General features: G+C 43.0%; 1 protein-coding gene and 1 non-coding gene across 2 annotated transcripts; both read right to left on the bottom strand.

The window, feature by feature from the left end:
* Positions 1-582: 582 nt before the first annotated feature.
* pabpc1b (poly A binding protein, cytoplasmic 1 b) lies at positions 583-7,944 on the bottom strand. Its single transcript, XM_062410037.1, has 14 exons — positions 7,224-7,944; positions 5,374-5,567; positions 4,442-4,557; positions 4,007-4,146; positions 3,797-3,891; positions 3,570-3,707; positions 3,141-3,236; positions 2,357-2,723; positions 2,158-2,265; positions 1,892-2,037; positions 1,695-1,779; positions 1,332-1,462; positions 1,048-1,147; positions 583-917 (listed from the first exon to the last, which is right to left on the bottom strand). Exons 1-13 carry the CDS (start codon positions 7,414-7,416, stop codon positions 1,055-1,057), a joined length of 1,902 nt encoding a protein of 633 aa, XP_062266021.1. The 5' UTR covers positions 7,417-7,944; the 3' UTR covers positions 583-917; positions 1,048-1,054.
* Positions 3,328-3,462, bottom strand: LOC133973013 (small nucleolar RNA SNORA5). Its single transcript, XR_009924504.1, has one exon. It is a non-coding gene; the product is annotated as a small nucleolar RNA SNORA5 (small nucleolar RNA).
* Positions 7,945-10,320: the final 2,376 nt, after the last annotated feature.

Consider the following 10,320-nt stretch of genomic DNA (forward strand, 5'->3'; position numbering starts at 1 on the left):
TACATCCACACCCTGCGTTTCATCTAAAATTGCTTTTTAAATAATCTTCAACGATTTGTCCACAGAAGCATTTTCGCACTGCATCAGTATTAAATCTGATCCACACCTGCACATCAATGAAACACTCAACACTGGGTAGCCCACAGTGGAAACAGGAATCATTTGGTTGTTTGTTGCAAATTGCTGGAATTATAGCTAATCTGCTACAAGTTGACAGTTACGTCACAGTAAAAAGCAGAATTAACGGCACTGGAGCCTTTTCAGCTTCTAATGGATTATCCATGTTCTACACTAGCCACCAAGGCTAATGCCAGAGAGGGGTCATGTGATAACGGTCCAATGAATCAGCAGAGGCTACGCCATGACCACAGACCCCATCAGTAAGCAATTGTGAGTGGCTTTAACGAAACGATGCATTAAAGCCAATGGCCATGCATTATCGTATATCATGATGGTGCAAGTTTCGGCCCGACTACTGACAAGTTTATTCCGGAGCTTCTGTGTCGTCTGTGCAACCTTTACCTCATACTTCAGTATTTAAAAATCAGTAACGTCTCCCACAGCCAACAACTGACACATTGATAATTTTGTAAAGTTTTATTGAAGCAAGCAACAAACATTCAACTGGGATAAAATGGCAGAAAGGAATGCTTTCAATCAAAACTCTTCTAAAACCCCTCAATCCTCATTTTTAATTTTAACTTTTCCTCTTTTTTTGTGCATTTTGTCTTTTTAACACAGCGCAACTCGCCTGGTGTTCATGATGAGCCGTGCTGGAGACTTGTTTCTGTTTTTTTAACATATTTGACTTCTTTTACTTTGTTTTGTGTATTTTTTACTTTTTCACTGTTGGATTCTTTTTTTTGAATTTTTGTTTTCCCCCCGTCGGTGAAGTTAGTCTCAAGAGATCCCCATTCCTGTAAAAACACAAAAATATGATATGAATATACATTATACGTTTACAGTGAGAACAGTAAATTCACAGTACTCAGTTAAATCCACTATTAGTATTGACAGGTAAGTGGCAGTGTAATATGAGGAAAGTACCTTGAGTTCAGACACTTGGGGCACCAGCTGAATTTGTCGCAGGCTTCTGGGCAGTCTCCTTGGCCTGGTGGGCCTGAAGCACAGCCACTGCCTCATCCACCTACAAACATGAAATTAACCAATGTTAGAAGCGTCACGTCATAGTTGGATCTCTGCTTCCACAGGATCTAATTTTCCTGTGTCTCAACGATACCTTCAATCTGTGTATTAAACTTGAACTATTCTTCACGTCTTTAAAAATCATCTGACTGATTTCAGTTGAGCTCTAATATCATGGAACTGACCTTTGAGCGGAGAGACTCTGGAGACTCCAGCATGTGGAGCAGCTCGGAGTTGTCGATTTCCAGCAGCATGCCAGTGATCTTCCCGGCCAGGCTGGGATGCATGTTCGAGATCATTGGGAAAAGACGCTCACCTAGAGGAGGGACAAAAAGACAGCTCAAGTCAGGGGGTAATAAACACATGCCAAGGGCCAAATGCTCAAATGTAGTCTTAGATGAATTAATCTGGTGCAACCAGTCCTAAGTTATAAAAAGACTACCATGTAAATACATGCGTTACGTAATGCACTTGACAGAAGTAGCATATACTAAATGCTACATCATGCTAACAGTATTCACTCATGAAGAGCCACTGCTGAATCTTACCCAGCATCTGCTTCTGTTCCTGTGGTGGAGCAGCAGCCAGCATGGAGGCAGTCAGAGGCTCCTGTCCCAGAACGTGGACTGCAGGCTGAGGGACACACAGAATTTTAAAGCACCGCCACACATAAAAAAAAATCTTTGCAACTAGAGGCCAGTATAGGTGAGTGAGTCTGGCCAAACTATGGAATGTGCATGCCTACCTGCTGCATGGCGACCTGTTGCTGAGCAGTCATGTGCTGCTGGGGATTGCGGACTCCTGGGGTGTACTTGTACTGAGGGACTCCACGCACCGGAGCGGCTGCTGCAGCTGCTGCAGCAGAGACTGGTCTGGGCCCCATAGACTGACCTGATTGGAGAAAAGCCAACAAGGGAACATGCTTACATAAAAGATACAAGAAGCAATCATACAGTTGAACCATATTTGCTGTGCAGCTTAAAAGCTATTGACTGAGGATAGGGGACTGACCAACACGCTGGGTCATCATGCGAGGCACCTGAGAGGCAGGTCGCATGGTGCTGAAGGACTGAGGCCGTGGGGCTGAGGGACGCATGGCACCTGGCATGTTCTGGAAATCTATGAAAACACAAACATAATGGCATCATGTACAAGTACAAACAGTTATTGTTAAATAACTATAAATACACAGTGATAGAGGGGTACGTACGCTGTGGCCGGACACCTTGGGTAGTCCAGCGTGGGCCTGGTCGCAGCTGGGCCATCTGACCAGCTGCTGGGTAGTAAGCAGCACGGTTCTGGGTTTGAGGTATGGCTGCCATGAAGTACCCAGAGGGCGGAGGCTGCTGGTAGGGATTGATGACCGGGTTTGGAACTGCCCGCACGCTGGCCATGCGCTGCATGTACTGGTTGGTCAGGTGGGCTTGACGCTCCTCTTTCCTCTGGGCCAGGGCCACGTACAGCGGCTTGGTGGCTACGATGCGGCCGTTCATTTCAGTCACAGCTTTGGTGGCCTCCTCTGGAGACGAGAAGCAGACAAAGCCGAAGCCTTTGCTGCGCCCTCCTTCCATCATCACCTGAGTGGAGAATCAAAATGAATTGGTTGAATGTCAAATATTTACAGTAGTATGTACTACACATACTAAGTCTGTAGCTACAGTGTCAGAGGTGATGACCAACTCAGCTACTGATAAAATCAAAGACTGTTTTTAAAGACGGGTCTCGGCCACCATCTGGTGACTGGCTGCAGTACAAGTCATAAATCCTGCCTACTCTGTCTTATTAGATAAGCCAAACCAAAAAGTCAGATATATATTTTTTATGTTTCCGTCATTTGAGGTTCTTATCACATTGATTTACGTTCACTATTCCTGTAGGTTTGGTTATAAACAGGGTGAAAAGTCATGATTGACAGCGTTAGTATCATGGATATTTGGGATTGATTTCTTGATAGTGGAAGGAAGTGAGGTCAAATAAGAAAGCTGAAATCTTACCTTTGCACTGGTAATGGTGCCAAATGGTGAGAACTCCTTTCGCAGGCGTTCATCATCTAGTCCATCGTCGAGGTTCTTCACGTACAAGTTGACACCCTACAAATAATACAGGAAAGAGTTCAAACATTTTGCTTCCTTATGGTAATGGTAGATATGAAGCAGGAAAAATATTCCTTTATAAGGTTTTTCTTGTATGTAGTACATATTTATCCCCAGAGTCTATGGTGAAGACATATGGGGCCCATGAACTACAATCACTGTTGCAGCTATTTTGGCCAGTGCAAACTACTGAAGAGGGAGCACTGAATTTGACAAAGCTGCAATTTTTGGAAATGACAAAGACAGGAATTTGAAACTCTCAGTATAAGGAAATCGGGTTGATGAAGCTGTATGCTTTGGTTTCAATTTGGTCAAGAAACTAAACCGTACCTGGTAGCGAGTCATGCGATCTTGTTTCATTTGCTCAAACTTGCGCTTCAGCTCCGTCTGCCGCTCGACCTTCTTCTGGGCGCGGCCGACGTAGATCAGTTTCCCGTTCATCTCCCTGCCGTTCATCTCATCCACTGCCTATAGAGACCAAGAAAACCACATCAACTTTGTGGCCAGAAATGGTGGAACACTTTCTGGTGGTCAGAAAAAAAGCTAGTTCCTCTTACTTTCTGGGCGTCCTCGTGCCTCTCAAAGCTGACGAACCCGAAGCCTCGAGATTTTCCACTGTCATCAGTCATGACACGGATACTCATGGAATTTCCTAGAAAACAGAGAGATCCAACTTCATAATTTATCCCCATAATCTTTTACTTCAGAGGATCTAAAACATTGCATATGCTTGTTCAGGAGCAGATTCATGTCAACCACTGACTCACCATAATCAACGAAGAGCTCCCTCAGGCTCTCCTCATCCATATCGTCACCAAAGTTCTTGATGTAGACGTTTGTAAACTCCTTGGCTCGGGCACCAAGCTCAGCCTCGCGTTCTTTGCGAGATTTGAAGCGACCGACGAATCTGCATTGAAATGGACATTTAGCCAAATTAAAATGCACTACAGGAATAAAATGTTTTATCACAACTGAAAATATAACTGGAATAGACCATGAGTTAGTTTAATGTCATCGAGCTGATTGGAAACATTGTAAATAATGCAAACAAGTCTTCATTTGCCACACCTTGTTATTCAGTCCCATTATAAAACCAAACTAAAAAAAACAGACCAGGTTGAATACTTCACTCTCATTCACATGTTACCAAACTAAACCGCTAAGCCCAAACAATTTTAAACTGGTTAAGGACATTCACTTACACTTTTCGGTCATTGAGCAGCATGCCATTCATTTTCTCAATGGCTCGTTCGGCGGCCTCCTGAGTCTCAAAATGCACAAAGCCGTAGCCTTTAGAGCCATTCTCATCACAAACCACCTTAGAGGGAGAAGAGACATGCCGTTTTTAAAACTCCACACACATGCAGTAATAGTATGTTAAACTTGAACATTCTGTTGAACCACACCCAAAATATTCCTGACCAATTTATTAGATTACAACTGATCGGCCATTCTGGGAGACTCAATATAAAGATACATAAACTGTATATTAGTTTATATACCAAGTCATTATTTCAGGGCACAAATCCCTCCTATGCCTTGTCGACCCCACTCCACATGAGCTTTTATGCACTTAACTGGCATGTTTTTGCATTCCCACATCTGCCATGTCTGCATGTACAGAACCACTAAAGCTCTTATCTATTATTGATTTTAAACCAGCGTGAAAACGGACTCTTAAGCTGCTTTCAGGCAAGACATTTTCCTCGGGGGGGTTTGCTATATGTGAGACTGCAAATGTGCAAGTCAGTTGCTCTGGACACTTTCCAGGACTTTTTGTTGAGAGCTCATGTGAGAATACAGTACAAAAATATCTGGAAAATTAAAAGGTAAGCAATTGGCTGCGTCGAGGTTTGCAACAGTTGGAACAATCCAACTGTGAGGTCAACTGCAATTTTCTGAACATTTTGTGAAGTTAATGGATTTAATGTACCAGTATACCAGACTGGTATCACTGGGTGATGACTGTTAAAACTTTGTTTTTCATGACTCGACAGTCATGACAAAACAAGGACATTTTCATTGTCCACATGCAAATATGCTACCACCCAATGCAAAACCAGAGCAGGAACAGTTGCCCATCCCCCCGTTTTAGGGTTAGTTAACAAGGCTGAGCTGACCATGGCTTTTGTACCTTGCAAGACAGGATGTTGCCAAAAGCAGAGAAGGTGTCATATAGAGCCTTGTTGTCGATGGACTTGTCGAGATTCTTGATGAAGATGTTTCCCACGCCACTCTTTCTCAGCGATGGATCACGCTGCGACCACATGATGCGCACAGGCCGCCCCTTGATCACATCGAAGTTCATTGTGTCCAAGGCCCGCTCCGCTGCAGAGAGAAACACAGGGACGTGGGTTAGGGTTTTTAGAACATACATTTTCAAGTGGCGGATACAGCTGCATATGTTAATGGTGTTGTTGCTGCTGGGAAAGTGAAATAGGTCAGAAAACTGGATCTACGGGTTTCTCCCCCGGCCACCCAAAGAAATGATAAACGGCCGTTGGCTCAAGGCTGCTGCATATATTTACATTTCTTAGTACTAAAGGTGTCGACTTTCTTTTAATCTCTTGCTCAAGAGCAGCTAGACAGTGGGTGTTAATGAAATCATCCCCTTGTCATGGTGTAGAATTTCAAACTGAAACGTCATGGTCACCAATACATTAGCCCAACTGTATAAGGTAACTCTGGCTAAGACTAGTAGGAATTTGCAGTGTAATAATATAATAGTATTATCACACTCTATCTACAGTATATGGCCTATTAAGAGGCTAATAGTGCAAAGGACTCAACAGAATATGTCTGTGAAAACAAAAATACGCCCTAGAGAACCAAAGTTCACTGCAGGTCCATGCTCTTATCACTGGAATGCAGACAAAGTCATGTGGAGGGTTGATACGTGGTTTGTTGGGTACACAGGGCTGACATCTGCTTTCACACCATCCCTGAACATTCCTAATTGTTTTTTAGATGAGTTGTGTGTAAAACCCCAAATGTCAAAGTCAGCTGCTCTGGACATCTTACTTTACCAGCCTCCCTTATAGGATGTCCAGAAAAGTCTAGATGGCGCCTACATGCAAATACAGGAACATTCCTAGGAAATTGACAAAGTAGCCATGTTGATGCTTCTAACAAGCAAACTGTAGAAAAACTAAAAGATTTGTAAAAGTGGTGCCACACATTGAAGACACCAACGAATGCGTCAACTTGAAAAGACAACGAGATTGGAGGGTTAATGGCGATACAGTGGGACCTCGGTGTTGTTACCAAATAGGTGTGATTTACATAGAGGAATTCACGCTAACCGCCTGACCCTATGTTAAAGGCAAACTGCGGGAAATGTCCAGACCCAGTCTTCAGCACGCCATCCAGAGAAAGTGTCTGAAAATGGCTCAAAACTGATCCATCATATATCTTAATGGATAAGGACATATTAATACAAAGCTGATATTAATTCTTAAATTACCCCAGAGCCTATTTTATGGACATTATCTGGAGTAGATTCGTGACGCCGTTCTGATCGGAACAAATTCATTACATGTCCAGATGGATGCGGACAAATGATGACCAGGAAGCTGTCCTGGTCATTACCTGGTGTTCATTTTCTGAAAACCTCTCTGATCGGCCATTTTCTAAGTTACTGTCTCTATGCCCAAATCATGCAACGCAACATGCCCAGCCTGGATTTAACAGTGCCAGCACTTCCGGTCGAACATGTGGGGTGTTGTCCCGATACATCAGCGATTAAAAGACCCAAATGAGTGCTGGAAACCCGCAGTGCTTTACTACATTACTGGGGTGGGCCTTGGCGCCGTGTCTGCTACGCCACTGCTGGGGAGGTTCAGCTGAGGAGACCCCCTCTGACAACATGTCGGCCGCAGTCACGTGTAGCGCAAGCATGCTCGATCGTTCTCGCTTGTCGCAGACTGTCATTTAAAACGCACACATCCATTTTACTCATAAACGCCTTATAATGGTGATACATACCGTCCGGTGGCTGCTGGAAGTTCACATAGGCGTATCCGAGGGATCGCCGGGTGATCATGTCCCTGCAGACCCGGATCGACAGAATGGCTCCGGCGGGGCTGAATTTCTCGTACAGCATGGCCTCCGTCACATCTTGATGCAGATCCCCGACGTACAGTGACGCCATGGGGTAACTGGGAGCGCTGGGATTCATGGCTAGTCGGCTGGGGTTGGGGGGAGACTAGCTAAACACGCGGACGATGGCTAGTTTAACGTAACCGGTAAAAATTTAAAGAGAAAAAGGTTCGGCTACGGAACGAAGCTAACGGTGGCTAGCGTGGCGTAGGTTCGGGGATGTCGCACGTTAGCAGCCGTTAGCTTGTGCGTCGCGGTGTCTCTCGAGTGCAAAGTAAAAGCGATGCGTTTAAAATGTCGGCTCGACCTGACACACTGACGATAAAAGCGAGAATCACGTTACTTGGCCTGAACACGTCGACTGAAACACTCGAGTTTAACCGCGGCCGCTTCCTTCTTCTCTACGTTACCGTCCTGTCCGCGGGTGTCTGCTCCGGCTTCACCGACTTGTTACAAAAAAGGGGGGGAAAAAATAAAAGGATTTTTTGGCTTTTTTAAAGGTTTTGAGTTTTTTTTTGTATTTTTATTTTTTATAGAACGTGTGCCGAGCGGGCTCAGGAGCACACGCGCACTCACACAGCGCTAACAGCCGGGGTAGAGGGGAAGTACGCAACGAGGAAGTGGTGCTATATATACCCCGCGTGTAGTCATCTGAGCAGGCGAATCAGCGGCCCGGTGGGGAAATCGACACGCAGAGGGGCGTTACCTGCCGAACTGTGCGCATGATGATGAAATCCTGTAAAATTTGTTATCAAATATATTAAGTGCTCACAGTTAAACACAACCACACACCCATATATACACAGAGTTGTGTCTCCATGACTTTACGTTGACATATTCATGTCCAGAAGACTTGACCAACCCGGACTTTATCGTTAATCTAAACTTAGTCTAAACATAACCCTGACCTAAGGTTAATCTTTACCCTTTTCTGTGGTGGAGCCTCGACTTCCTGTACAAGCAAGTGCACCATCAGGGATAAATAAATATAAATCACTCCTTCAATTTACCTAATTGTAATTTATATCTAACATTAACCTTATACCCTTAACCTAAATTTAACTGTAAACCAAACCCAACCTCACCCCTATCCTAAACCTAATGTAAATTCAACCTTACGCTTAACCTTACCTTAATCTAACCCTATCCAAATTTGAAGGGATTGATTATTTGATTTTGTGGACTTGCTTTGTGTCTCCAATCTGACACAGACACACACAAACACGTCCAAATGGTCCACAGTCCTGGGGCTATCAGGGGCTGGTCATGCCTTAGTTAGGACATTTTACTGCAGCACCACACGTGACATTCCTCATTTGATACGCATGTAAGTTAATTCAGGGAAATCATAGACAGACACACACTCTATCTCCTTTCAGAAATGTGGTATCCAGCCTTGAGGAACCTTATCAGCATCAATCAGAGTGAGACAGAGCCTCGTTAGTTACCAGATTTGTTTTAGCCTTTAAAGGCTGTTGATCAAATCTATATATCTCACAGATGCCACTGTAATGAAACCTGCTGATGGAAGACTGGGCCTTGTAAAGTGACAGACTCACAATTGCTCATGAATATGTGGTTAACAACAGCGAGAGGCTGTTAAAAGAGGAATAGATTTTTGAATTTGACATTAACGCAAACATTAAATGAAAACTTGCTGCGTTTCCACCTCACCTGTATATTACACTTGCATTTTTAGTTATGTGGGTTCTACAAAACATTTCTGTGTTTGTGTGGAGATTTAAATCAAAATAATCAGGCCTGTCCACCTTGAAATGAACATATGTTAAGTATCTGGAGTACATGCACCACAACAAAAAGCCATCACTATCTGCAGAGGGTAGTGTCAGTGAAAGATGCAGTTCCTTCCTGAAAAGCTCTGCATCCTCTACTGAGATACCTCCTTTCTGACACGTCACATCATTCAGATTTAATAAGATATTATTTAAACCCACTAGAACTTGAAAATCTGCTTAGATTGTGTTCCAACGTTGACCTTTTGGTTCAGCACAGTTTTTTCTTCAACCATAATTTAGAGCCTGTGTCCAACACATTAGTAGAAATTTGGAAATACAGGTCTTGAGCCTTACAAAGTTATTCAATCAAGATTACGGAAGTCCAGACTGTTACAAGTACATGTATTGCAAGGAAACAGAAGTCAGATCTCTCAGGGTTGGATTTTGGATCTCAGGAGTGAGCAGCTGTACACATCTGGGAAAGATAACTTACTCATTAGGAATTAAATGAACCTTTCCAATCAAACACAGCAAACTTTCTTTATCAATTTGTATTGCCTCTCTATTCACCCAATATTAGAGTACGTATCTATATTAAAGTTGCGACAGATTCTACCCTTGACTCAACTTGTCAGAAAAAGAAAAAAAAGCAGACGAAAAATGTGTCACAGCACGTCAACAAAATAACAATATAAACAAAATTCGTGAGAAATGATCAAGTATAACATGAATGGAGAGGAGTAGTGTTTAAAGTATTTATGCAGATGGAAATGTATAGGAGATGAAGGGAGCAGCAAAGAAAATTATACAGATAGCAGTATTGCCAGGAAGACTACTGTACACGTCATATTTTTGTTTTTTCATTTAATTATTTAAGAAGCTTCATATACATTTTATTGTCATTTCTTTATTTCATTGTCTGCAATTTTACTTTTGTCATATGTAGTGTGTTAGGGTTTTGTATTGTCTAGGTGTGACGTGGTGGGGTTTGTACACTAATGAGAAAAACTAAATAAAAACCTTTCAGGGGTTTCTGATTTGTCTTTGAAACAAAGACATTTCTGATTGTATAAATGAAGACATAGGCAGACACTGACAGTTAACCTGTGTACATTATGTGGTCACTGAGGATTTCTTCTGCTTGCATTATAAATATTGACAGGCCTAACTCGGCTTCTCATATGCATTTATATTGTAAAGGCATGATTCCACATGTACAGTAAGAAGAAAAGACCCAAATAGCACAC

Source organism: Platichthys flesus, chromosome 17, assembly GCF_949316205.1.
Source record: "Platichthys flesus chromosome 17, fPlaFle2.1, whole genome shotgun sequence".
NCBI classification, from domain to species: Eukaryota; Metazoa; Chordata; class Actinopteri; order Pleuronectiformes; family Pleuronectidae; genus Platichthys; species Platichthys flesus.